The 12,981-nt window shown below is 33.4% G+C and overlaps 2 protein-coding genes across 8 annotated transcripts; one reads left to right on the top strand and one right to left on the bottom strand.

Moving 5' to 3' along the window:
• Positions 1-1,288: 1,288 nt before the first annotated feature.
• On the top strand, positions 1,289-4,806 carry LOC100258615 (uncharacterized). Of its 5 annotated transcripts, none has more exons than XM_010659861.3 (8): positions 1,289-1,488; positions 2,049-2,209; positions 2,310-2,775; positions 3,687-3,810; positions 3,922-4,058; positions 4,149-4,211; positions 4,321-4,389; positions 4,474-4,806. In XM_010659861.3, the coding sequence occupies exons 3-8, from the start codon at positions 2,584-2,586 to the stop codon at positions 4,594-4,596; spliced, it is 708 nt and encodes a 235-aa protein (XP_010658163.1). In that variant the 5' UTR covers positions 1,289-1,488; positions 2,049-2,209; positions 2,310-2,583; the 3' UTR covers positions 4,597-4,806. The 5 variants fall into 5 exon arrangements, with proteins under 5 accessions (XP_010658163.1, XP_002279852.2, XP_059598049.1 ...); XM_002279816.5 differs by having other exon boundaries at positions 3,687-3,831; XM_059742066.1 differs by having other exon boundaries at positions 1,291-1,488; positions 2,295-2,775.
• A 2,788-nt stretch (positions 4,807-7,594) lies between these two features.
• LOC100253472 (ubiquitin-conjugating enzyme E2 5) lies at positions 7,595-12,461 on the bottom strand. Of its 3 annotated transcripts, none has more exons than XM_002279891.5 (6): positions 12,197-12,461; positions 12,036-12,115; positions 11,372-11,486; positions 11,192-11,244; positions 10,922-11,050; positions 7,595-8,086 (listed from the first exon to the last, which is right to left on the bottom strand). In XM_002279891.5, exons 1-6 carry the CDS (start codon positions 12,238-12,240, stop codon positions 7,956-7,958), a joined length of 552 nt encoding a protein of 183 aa, XP_002279927.1. In that variant the 5' UTR covers positions 12,241-12,461; the 3' UTR covers positions 7,595-7,955. The 3 variants fall into 3 exon arrangements, with proteins under 3 accessions (XP_002279927.1, XP_010658145.1, XP_059598044.1); XM_010659843.3 differs by having other exon boundaries at positions 10,922-11,029; positions 12,197-12,448; XM_059742061.1 differs by lacking the exon at positions 7,595-8,086 and adding an exon at positions 9,390-9,520 and having other exon boundaries at positions 12,197-12,448.
• Positions 12,462-12,981: the final 520 nt, after the last annotated feature.

Genomic DNA, 12,981 nt, shown 5'->3' with positions numbered 1-12,981 from the left:
ATTAATTTTATTAAGAAGGTGAATGGAAAGATTCTATCACATTTGTATCCTGTAATTATTATTAAATTATTAAATTAATAAGTTATTCGTTATAAAGTGTAAAATAATTTATTTGTTTAAACTCAATTCCAAATAAATAAAATAAAAATATATTATACCGATGCCATATTTAATTAAGGAATAATAAATTCATAATTCCTTCTCGTGGTTTTTTTAACTTTGTAAAAGGATAATAAAATTATAGTTTATATAAATCAAAATAAAAATATTTACATATACCTCTTATTAAATTTAAAATAGAAATAGAATTCGACCTAAATAAAATCATAAAAAGTTTACAAAATAAAATAAAATGAAACACTCTAAAAATATGTTTGATAAATTAACTTAATGACTTAAAGTAATTTAATAACTTAAGATATTAAGTAAATTGAGAATAATCAATGTAACTTAAAATTAAAAATGATTTTAAGTATTAAATTAAAATAATTAACTTATTATTAATCTTATTTTTTTTATTTACCCACATCTAATGAGAATATATTTAACAACGGTAACTCCACAATCATGATTTATTTTTTATAGTAAAAATTTTAAAATTATTTTATAAATTTATAATGTTTTTTAAGTATAAATATTTAATAAATAAATTTATGAAGTAAGATTAATGAAAATAAATACTAACATTACAAGTGAAAATGACACTTTAATAACTTAAAATAAATTTTAAGTATAGTATTACCAAACAACCTAAACACTTAAAATAAAAATGAGTAATAAATTTTAAATTAACGAATAATTTAACTTAATTAAACTTAAATCATTAAATAATAAAAAATAAGTTTTATCAAACGCCTATAAGATATCATTTTTTTTTCCTTTTCTGTTAGGACTATAAATAAAAAAAACCCACTTCTTTTTATTATATCAAGCTCCACTTGGATATAAAATTTTGAATATTTGAATAGCTTCATCCCATGTTTTTCCATTACCCATCGAAAAATACTAAATATAGAGATAATTAAAATTAAACGTTTATAAAATTATAATATCCTAGGAGATTTTTATTTTGATAAATCCACTTTTATTAAAATAAATAAATAAAAACTAAAAAACTAACGAGGCAAACTTGTAAATTTGAATGTGTAAATTAAGAGCGGGAGAGGACTAAAGGGCAGCGAAGCCAAGTGAAAAAGGTGTAAACGGCTAGAAAGCCGGTGACAAAGGCGTGAGCGTACGGACAGCGGAAGAGGGCCAAGTCGTTTGCATGGCAGTTGGTAAGCATTAAAGTTGGGGCTGTTTCCTGCTTTCCCCCTCCTCTGCTTCTCCTCACTCCCATTTTCCTCTCTCACTTCCCCTCATTCCTCCATTTTTTCCTACCAGATCCGCTGTTTTTCGCCCCGGAATTCGAGTTTTCGACCCTGAAAACCCCTGGTTTAGTGCTCTTGACGGCCTAAACCCGTCACATTTCCGGTGTTTGGGTTAAAGGTATAGTGGTGTTGCTGTGATTTGGGTTTCAAGTCTTTGTGGGTTGGGTGGGATTCGTGGGCTTCTACTTGATTTTATTTTTGTGTTTTTGATCTAATTGGGTTGCTGGGAAAATGTGGGGAATGAGGAGGAATCGGAATTTTGGGTGATTTGATTTTCTCTGAATTGAGCCATTTGCAGCTGTACTGTGGAGAAACGAAAACCCCAAAATTCTATTTCTCTTATTTTCCTCTGGTTTCTCAGCAACCAAACGGGTTTTAGTGAAATTGGGACGATTTTGAGGCTCATGTAATTGAACTTGGTTACTTCAAAAAATTTCAACCGAGTTATTGCAAAAATTGGGGCAATAGTGGAAGTTTCGAATTGGAATTGAAATGGGAGATTGAAGCCCTCTTTTTGTGGTTTCATTTGATGTCTAATTTGGTGGAAATTTCAGTAAATTGGTTGAAGAAAAGAGTTCTATTAGAGTGTATTTGAGTTCAATTACAAGGAGCTTTGATGAGTTGAAGATCTTAAAAAAGAAATTGAGAGTTAATTGATATCGAGTTCTGTATTTTCAGGTACACTATGGTGTCACTATAACTCCGAAAAGAGGTTTAATGATGGCCATCGTTTTGGAATGAACTCATTTATTGTCGTCGATCCAAGTCCGTGAATGTGAGATTGAAGATTCCACTTTCTTCAAGCTTCTTTGCATTGGACATATTCGGAGATATTCCAGGTCGGAGTTCAATGTTCACGCTCTTTCACTTCAACTCTGTGTTTCTTGGTTGTAGGCTCTGAATTTCTTAATAATTTATCCTTAGTTTTTTCTATTTCAGGGATTTCAGTTGGAGGGCGTTTCAGAAAACCTGGTTTGCCTTGCAACTCGATATGAAGATAAGTTAAGATTAAAGTAATATGAGAAAAAACCATTCGAAAAGGAAGGTTCTGTTTACTGGGATTATGGGTTTTTGTTTAGCAGTTCAACTAATTATGGGGTTTTGCAACATTTAGAGGTTCTGGGTATTGGATTTTGGAGGTCAATTTTTTTGTGGATTTGTTTAATTACTGCTTCTTACTTTAAATTGGGAGGGATAAGTTTAGGGTTGCACAATGCTGGAGCCAGAGCTTTGTTCTGCTCGCGTTCTATCGCCTTTTCGCGAGGAAAGTGGTGATGAAGAGCTCTCTGTTCTACCTAGGCACACCAAGGTCATTGTTACTGGTAACAACAGAACAAAGTCTGTTTTGGTGGGCTTGCAAGGTGTTGTGAAGAAGGCTGTGGGCCTCGGTGGTTGGCATTGGCTGGTATTTTCCCTGATTCCTTTCCCACTTTGTTTTTTAATCCCATGTTCAGTCATCACAGAATTGGTATCGTTTTGATTTATTGATTCTATACGCTACTTTAATACTTAAAATTTTGTAATGATGAAGAACCACATAATGCTAAACTTCAGTTTCCCGGAAGTTTCTGAGGTGGAACCCCTCTAGATTCCTGGAGTATTATAAGCTAATATTCAAAATAGAAGAGTCTGTCTCAACTCAAATTTTATTTCAATTTATTTTGTATTTATCTGTGGAAGCTGTTCTATTCCTTGGTTTCTTCAGTCTGTTTTACTTTTACCATTTAGTTTGTGGTCCTGAATTGTTGCAAAGCTTACGTCTTTAGTTGTTCAAGTGATACAATTAAAACAAAATTGGAAAAAATAAATGTAGGGATTTTATTTATTTATTTTTGTGTCGTATAAGGGACCTGAAATTGGAATGTGTTTGTTTCCCAATAGGAGGGTGACAGTACCTTGAACCGTTTGTGTTGAACTATGATTCGATTGCTTTAGTTATCAACAGTAATGGATCTAGAGTGATCTGTAATTTTTTAGGGCTGAATTATGGTTGTTATGATACCCTAAGAAATCGGTGGTGCAATATTATATCTAGAAGTTTAAAACCGTATTATATCTTGACTTTTCGAAGTCTTGTTTTGGAAGGCTTCTATTTAACCCTATATAAATTGGTAAACTAACCCTACAGAAAGAATTTTATTGTGGAGCGAATAGAGCCCGGATGAAGTAGCATTCCTTTTCTTCTGGAGATTATTATTAAATAGCAATGGATGTATTAATTTCTTCAACTCTCTGTTTTGTGCTTCAATTAATTGATTTTCATCTATTAATTTCTTTGATGCATTATTGAGATTATTTTTGTTTTTGACATACAAGGTTTTGAAGAATGGGGTTGAAGTTAAGTTGCAAAGGAACGCTCTGAGCGTGCTGGAACCCCCGACCGGGAATGAAGAAGATGATGATCATGACTTTGATAACTCTAGCAGTAGTTCCGACATTGGTGAGAAGGACAACGATTTCTGTGAGTTCTAGTGTTAAACCCTAATTCTCAAGAGGTTGCAAGGATGCTAATGCAATTATTTTAATGTTGTTACTGTTTCTTGTTTGGCAGCCAGCAGCATTGAGTTCCACAAATTGAGCAAGCCAAGAGCCCGACATACAAGGCCCTGGGCACCATCTGCATCAGTGAAATTGACCAACCGCAATAGCCACCGCGAAGTCCAATCTGGCATTGATGCTCCTCAACCAGTAGGAAACTCAGACCAAGATTAATGATTCCTCAAAATTTAAATTCTGCATTTTATTTATTTGTGGGGTCTTGTTTATTTGGATGATCAGATTGTGAACTTGGCAAAACTAGGAACTGATTCATTGTGGAGATATTGCAAAAAATTCAACATTGTGGGTACCACCAAATTTGGAATTTCAGCTAATTGTTCTTTCATTGAACTTATTTTACATTGGATTTAATTTAATTAATCTAATAGTAGTTTACAATTTGAAACTGCAGGGGAATCTTAACTCTAATTCATCCAGGGAACAAATGCTTAAGGCCGTGCAGCAGCACTTCACAGCACAGGTCTGTGACTGATACATACACAGCCTCTTAAAACCACTCTGATTATCGTTCTTATTGGTTTGTTTTATAATTTTGATACAACAGCAAGTGGAGGAGGTACCTGTGATCATGGGGTTCATCCGCGCAGCCAAGAGACTGAAGACAAGTGGAGGAAGTAGCCGTGATCATGGAGTTCATCCGCACAGCCAAGAGACTGAAGACAGCTAACTCATAGAGGAAACAGAGTGAGAGAACTGAACCCTAGAAGTTGAATGCTTGTAAAATTATATGCATATGCAGTAGTTTAGCTTAGCTTAGCTAGTTTCCTAACCTTTAGATGAGCTCTAATCACAAAAACTTGTCCTAACCCTTTAACACATACTATAAAACCCCTTGCTTTGCTAATTCAGTAGAAGGCATTAGTCCTTTTGGGTTGAATTGAATAAGTTAAGAGTATGATTTGTGGATATTGTGGAGATGTTTTGGGAAAAAGGGGTGGTGGACCCACAAGTAGGATTGATTTATGAAGTGAAATGGCCCCAGATGAGGGTGTCGTGTTGGGTAGAGGAAGCAGAGGAAGCCAGACTGGCATTTGGTGTCACGAGGGATGGGTAAAGAATGGTGGGGTCATGAGTCTGAACTCTGAAGACTAGTGTACCCGCTTCACCAATCACATTCCCTTTCTCTTCTTTTGTGTTTCCCATGGTGGTGGTGGGGGCTGTTATTGATATTTCAGACTCACGGACACCATTTCTTTTCTTTTCCTTTCCTTGGCATGGTTGTGGTTGTCATTCCGGCCCCGGCCCCTGCCCCTGCCCCTGTCCCCACCTCAACCTCAAAGGGGATTTCTTTGCGATCCTTCGTTTCACGCCAATATAGATACTATTTCCTCCCATGTTTGCTTTTGAATCTTCTTTGAAATGTACATAGATATGCAAATGATCGTTTTCATGAACTATTGGATTGAAATTGTTTGGGTTTTTTTCAATTGAGAAAAAAAAATTCCTGAAATTCGATTTAGAAACTATTTGAAAAGTCAAAGACAACAGTTTTGGCCACAGTATAAAAAGAAAAAAAAGGATTTGACTTGTTCTCCCTTATTCTCATATGAATTAGTGGTGAAATTTATAATATTGCATCCTGATTCATTGATCTTAATTTTGAACCCTATTGGATATCTTACATGTTTCTAAGAGAATATATGAGATGGATGGTGGATTTGTAAGTGATGGGAATATTCATGGTCCATGGATTCATGCCAGCAAGTTGCGCCATTAATTCTCACCTCCACCTCCATTATTTTACAAGCTCTTCAATTAAATATTATTTATTTATACATAGTCTGAAATTTTTATTTAAAGTTTTAAATTATTTTGGTAACATTTTAATCCAAATATACTTCTTTAATGTTTGAATAATTTTACTTATATAATTAGAAATGTTTGAATAATTATTGAGCATAAAAGAAGTGAATATTTTATCATCATACATTTTATAATAAAATTAATCAAAATAATAAGATGAAGATTTTGTTTGGCAATGATTTTAGGAAATTTTTTTAATCCTTAAAGATAATTTTTTTTAATTTTTAAGTATTAGAAAAGGTATAAAAGCATCTAATGTATTAAAAGGTAGGAAACGTTTTGTCTCATTGCATAATTTTTAAAAAGCTTAACATAGAGTTGTATTCATTAAAATTAAATTATTAAATATATTAAGAGCAAGATTTAGAGCGATTTTAAAAATATGTTGCACTGTAGCATTTATGTAAAAGGCATTTTATAAATTAAAAATCCCTTTTTTAAAGAAATTGTTAGTATATGAAAAGGCTTTTAATATCTATAAGTATGGATATATATTTTTCACATGCATCCTCACTCTAGGATGCCAATAATTGGTATAAGAACATTATGTTATAAGTATGCTTAGATTTTTGTTTGGGGTGTACTAACCTTTTTTTTTTTGAAGCTTTGATATTATCCTATGACCAAATGCATGTATGTTATTTATTTATTTATTTTATTATATGTGATGATTAAACGAAATAATAATTTTGTTTTTTCATAGATTTGGTTGTAAACTCCATTAAAGGAACTTAGATTTTCAAGATTTTTTTTTTGGTAAAGTTTTGATATTTTCTACATATTAAGATTTAAGCTCCATTATAAGAGCATAGGATTTAGTTTTATAATGTAAAGTTAAGTTTTTATCATCTATGGAGAGCTATAAGAAAATAATTCCTCAATGATATCAATAAAGATTTAACCTTTATTGGAGCATCATCTACAGAGTATCAAAAAGATTAATGATGGCGAAAAAGGGTTGAATCTTTCCTTCAAATTTATACAAAAAAGAAGGAAAAAAGGGAAAGAAGAATTTTTGAAAGTTTTTTTTTTTCCTAAAGATCCATGGCAGCAAAGTGATGTTAACTTTGATTCAAAATTGGAGCTGTCTCAAGTATAATTTTGAAGTTTAAAAAGTTAAGAATCCAACACTTCAAATGGAGACTTTTTGAAGCAAGACTACACGATGGACATTTTTAGGGATTGAGTATGGGCTAAATTCTTTTTGTTATTTGAACTCAACTTTGGGCCATTTATTGGGCTCAATTTGTGGCGGAAATCTAGTGCCTTACAAATTGAAGTTTTATTCAGAATTAGAATGTTGCTAAGAATTTTTTTTTTAAACAAAAAAAACTGTGAGAAAATCTAGTTTCTTTTTCTATAAAATCCTTTGGTGATATGATTTTCAAGGACTTAATTTTCAAGATTCTCTTATTTTAAAATCTTTATAAAATTAGATATTTTTTTTATAAGCACCCTATTCCAATTTGTAGAATAAATAAAGTTTTTGAAAATTCTTATAATTGGTAACGTGTATTAAGGTTACCAGAATTATTTAAACCAGCGAATCCAACTTGAAAATTAGATTTGTTTTTTTACATAATTTTGAAATAGTGTAGATTAAAGTTCCCCTTTTTAAAGTGTTTCTATTTGTTTTTCTTTTTCTTTTTTTCTTTCAGAATATTTCGTGTAATAATTAAAAATATAAAAAATATTTCTAAAATTGTTGTTATGTAAGTACACATTATTTGAAAAACTGTTTTTTATAATTGATTTTTTGAACAAAAACCTAAAAAAACAATGGAGAACTGTTGACCATTCTCAAAACTGTTTTTTTTTCAAAATGATTTTCAAAAATCTTCACAAATAGACCAGGGAACAAATTTTAGATACTAAATTGTTTGGGTTTATTCTAAGAAGCAAATCAAAGAGCTTTCTAGTGTGATTTAATGTGTCCTCAGGCACCATACAGATTTTAAATTTTAACAGAGATGTATGCATGCATAAGCAGGGGAAAAGACCGTCTGCTTCAGTTCCAACAGAAAACAAATAATTGAAACATGTAAGACCCAGTAGATTAATGTACACATCAGCCACGGAAAACAAAGGGCAGAAGGGTGAGGACTTTTTCCAGATTAGAGCTTCCTGCTGCCAGGACTTTGGGTTTCCATTGTCAGAAGTTGAATATCATGTACAGACACCGAGATGATTCAAAGGGCATGCATGCATATGCATATGGAGCTACTAAGGATCAGCCTGGCCAGCAACTGCCTCATCGCTGGATTCATAATTATCTTCGCTCAGCTCTTCATCACTGGATTTCTCTTCTGGAGCAGCCCCAATGTTTTCTGGCTTGGCATACTTCTCACAGTACTCTGGAGTGCAGAAAACAATGAGCAAAGATTGAGAAATAACAAATACATAACATAAAATAGAGAAAAGCCCTTCTGAGTTTCTTCATCTAACCTATTCTAAATTTTGGTGTTGTGGATGGATAAACCTTCTTTAAAATGTGTATGGAGTATAGGAAAATTGCCAGGCTTGATAGGAGGATTAATGAAATTGTTATATGCTACAGCAAGGACAAGTTCTCTTTGTTCAGGAAGACTGTAGCACGACCAGTCTAGGTAGTGCTTCAAGATTGAACAAGCCTCAACAAAGACAATGTAATAGATGAAGGTAGAGAGTTTTCATGTTCAATGCTGGCCAGGGGTGCCAGTTCTGGTTAGGATGGATCCTAAAGGTTTTATTTATATTTATTGATGATTGAATTCTTCATATATATTTTCAAATGTTGGCAAGAAGTTCCATTGTAACTTCTTGAAGGAGGCAGCAAGGAACTTCATCACTTTAAAACTGAAATTAAAAGATAGCTATTTCACATGTTAGCCAAATATTTCCTTACCAAAAAAATTCTCTCAGAAATTGAAGAGGTGTTTCATGGTAACTTCCTTAAAAGAGGCAACAATGAGTTCTATCACTAACACTGAAAATTTAGTACATAATCTATTTCATACAGCAACCAAATATTTCATTTCTAAATAAGTTCTGCAATTCAATTAACACTTTTCCCAATTTAACACATACACAGATACACCCACGGCCCACCCACCCACACACACACAAAACCTCTTTGCCTAGTTTAACAAAAGGCAAGTGGTCCCAACTCGGTCATGACCTCAAATTGGATAAAATTATTCAAGGGTCTATGTTATGCATGGATATGAACTTCAAGTTTGATCAAGACAGAAAGGAGCTTACACTTTGGAAGCACTTAAAAAGGTCTCTTTATGTGGAAAGGCCAAGAAAAGTCGAATTGCAGTTTCTGGAAATCAGAGCACCATCTTGCTTTCAAGGTTTTCCAGTTTTAGGCAACAGGGTGTTGTTTTCCATGAGTAGTAAGAGGACATCACAAGTGAAAGAAATTTCAAAATCTAATGGTTTTTATATCAAAGATTGATTAGCTCAAGTACTGATCATTCTAGTTATAAACAACTAGATTCTATTTTGAAACCCATTCATACACTGATTACTCGAAACTTTTAATTTCTATTCTCATGAAGGCAGGTGCTTTTGCAATACTCAAACCATGGAGACCAGAGAAAACAACGTAAGAAGGGCTACAAGACTTCTAAAGATATCAGCCACTATCATGTGCTTTAGGCACCGATTTCTTACCTCTAGGGCTCAAACACATCCAGTTGGTTAGATGATAAAGTTTCAACATGTGGGAAATTAGTACTCCCCCCAACTTGTTGAATTGTCTCATGGCTTGACCGAACAGGGACAATATTGGATGGACATCTTACCTATCAAAAAAACAAAAAAAAAAAAAAAAATATTGGATGGACATCTTTCAATAGATCAATAAATGGCAACCCTTCATCACATTTCAGGCCAAACATGACAAAGCATCACCTTCTTCCTTTATATACAACACTGCATGAGTGAAATTCTGAGTGATGAAGCTTCATAGACTCAGCAAGATGCTCTGCTTATACAAACTACCAGGCCATTAAAGATTTCTTACAGAAATGAAGTTCTGAGGTGGGGAGGTTCAGTGTGTGGGGGTCTACATAGCAAATAAGGACACAGAAGGGAAATCACCTAAGAAAACAACAGAAAAGAAAGGAACACCTCCTAGGGGCAGAAACTACACAATATGATATAAAATCAAGATGGCATAGAGAAACAAAGACACTGTTGATAAAATTCACAAAAGAAAACCTCTAGTCTACCAACAAGAGATCCACAAAAATAATGAAGAGGAGGATGGGAGGGGGCTGTTGGGGTGTTGTTCTTTTTTTCTTTTAAGAAATGCAAGTATGTGCTAAGGATGCTCAAGAATGGGCATTCATTGAACTAACAAATAAATATTTATTTGCATAACTTGCCCTGTTTGAAAGTTGAAAGCAACAAAGGATATAGGAATGGTTTCATTTGCCTGTTCTTGAAAGCCACATTAGAAATACACAATTTTGTCGAACATAACTACCTGTGAACTCAAAAGCATGTGGGAGGAGTATGACATCTTGACACTGTGGATTGTTTCAATGATTGAAATCATTATTCTATGGTGAAAATTGCACTATTACCAACAAAGCTGGTACTAGATGAAAATGGAACATGATCCTTTCAAAACAAAAAAATTCAAGATTCTTTCAAATCAGAAGGTGGTAATGAAAGATTAGGATTTCTAACTCAAAACAGTTAGTGACATATTATGTATATGGAGATAGACATAAACAACCAAAAAGTTATGATGCAGAGTGAATAAATGTTAGTTAGAGGCAGAAATGGAAGTGAAAGAGGAAAATTAGGACCAGCCAATTAATGTGCATCTCATTAGAACTGGATCAAGCTACTGAAAAGATATATTAGAGAAGCTAAAATCTTTAGCAGCTGAGCCTGGACTAAAGAGTTTTTTGGCTACTGGATCTAGGTCAGGATAACTGAAAGTACAAAATTCTCTAAGAAGATTGAATGCAACGGCCTTTCCAGAAATTGTTAAACAAGCATGCAGAAAACAGGTAAAGGGTTGTGTCCCGAATAAAAACAAATGAGTTGTCCCTAACATCCTGGGTTAATGACCTTAACTAATTTCCTTTATTGAATGAAGTACCACTTGAAGATTCACCATTATTTGATCTTGCCACCTTATGAGTAAACATATGTACTATGGGGACTAGAAGCTTGAGAAGGACTGCTACCTTTCACTCTTTGTTCATAAGCAGGCCGATCTCGCATCATCAGGGCTGCAGCCTCTCCATTCAATGGATCTGATGGGTTGGGGTAGAGAAGAAGTTGAGGAAGAAACACTTCAAACACATTTACCAAATCTGTTAATAAATAAAAAAGAAAGATATCAACTTCTTAAGCAGACAACTGATAAAACAAGGAAGAATCTATGAGCAAAAGGAACATGACTTTGAAGTTAGTAGAAGCCACGGAAAAAGAAATATTGTAGGACATTATCTTACCAAACATTGGGCTCCAAGTCTGATTGATGACATCTAAACAAACTGAACCAGACCTGAAACTCAAAGACCCACAAGATTGTCATATTTGAGAAAACCAATTCTTCCTTATGTTTGTCATATATAAGAAAAATGCAGCTCATGCAAGCTGAAGTACTAGGTTTTAAACATCCACTAACTCACATCTCATCAACATTTGGGTGGTAGATCTTGTTGACAAAACCAATAGATGGAGATTTATAAGGATAAGCATCTGGTAGCTCCACCCTTATCCTCCACACACCTCCATGGTAAGGACCTGCCACATTCATCACACTGGAAAAACTCCCCTTTTGGTTTAAATACTCAAATAACCCACCAGCGATCTAGCAACAAAACTTCCATCCAGCAAATATGCAACTCAAATAAGCACAAAAAGTTGACAGAAATGAGCATATATTTACAAAAATCACATTCCTCTGTAGACAAAGAGTTATTTTTGGGCATAAATTAATGGTCTAAATTTTCAAATCAGGGAACTATAATTAGACCCCAAATCCAAATTATCTAATAGAACCAAAAATTGTTCAACCCAAAATTTGAGCAAGTATAATAGTACATGGAACCTATGTATATGGTTAGCAGCTATATCATATGGCACCAAATTAGAGGTAAATCCACAGCCAAGGCCATCCACATACGGTCAAGTAGCAAAGCAGTACCAAAGAATCAATACAAAACATCAAAAACCCACAAATCCAAACCCCATAAATACCTCGAATCTTCAATCACAAAGATACACATCCCCATCCTGATCAACCAAAAAGGCAAAATAAAAAAAAATAAGGTATGGGTGTTGAAGATTTACTGTCACCGGGTCCATGGAAATCGACATAGAACTCTTGCATGCCATCATTCACCATCTCCACCTTATAATCACTCATCATCCTGGAACAAAACACAATGACAAAAAACCCAAATTAAATCCTTAAAAAAAACACACAAAAAAATCCCAACAAAAAAACTTACAGTTTCATCAAATCCATCTCTCTGCGTTTGCTTGGGGATGACATGATTCTATTTTTTTCCCTCTTCTTTCTGAGACTTTCAGTGTGAGGCCGAGAGAGATGACGCTAACGCGGTTCAGACAACACTGAGTGAATTGAGGAGATGATTTTATACGTAAAATCCGAGTCTTCTCCAGTGAATAAGTCTACAGTGATTTCCAGTGACCTTTCTCGGTCCTTGCGGTGAATGCAAAATATCCGTCTTTGTCCAAATGTTTCATTTCTTTTGACCAGTGGAAAAATTCTTGTACCAATATTTTCTAAGAAAAATTCATGCAGGCAATTTTCTTTTTCCTTTTTTTTTTTTCAAAACATATTAATGGAAAATTTCTCTTTAATGTCATGTTATTTTATTTATTTACTTTCTGTATATACGTTTTAGGAATGAGGAAACATTTTTTGTTTTTGTTATCAAAATGTATTCTTAGATTTTGAAAGTTTTTGAAATTATGGAAAAACAAAGTATTTTAAGAATGGTGGGAAAAGGTGAAAGTACTTTCTAAAGGGCCACTTTTAATACAAAGTTGATTTTGCAAAATTAATGTGGTTTTCATGAAGTAATTATCATTTCCATTTTGATTTTTATAATTTATCTTTTTATTTTTATTTAAGATAATACCATTTATTCTTTTCATTTTGATTAATATTTCATGTTAAAAGTGGAAAAAATAATGTCCATTTAAATTCATTTTATTGTTGAAATTAAAGTAAATCACAATGCCATACCAAAGAAATAAATCATGAAAA

Source organism: Vitis vinifera, chromosome 2 (assembly GCF_030704535.1).
Source record: "Vitis vinifera cultivar Pinot Noir 40024 chromosome 2, ASM3070453v1".
NCBI lineage: Eukaryota > Viridiplantae > Streptophyta > Magnoliopsida > Vitales > Vitaceae > Vitis > Vitis vinifera.
This window is presented reverse-complemented; position numbering and strand designations above follow the sequence as displayed.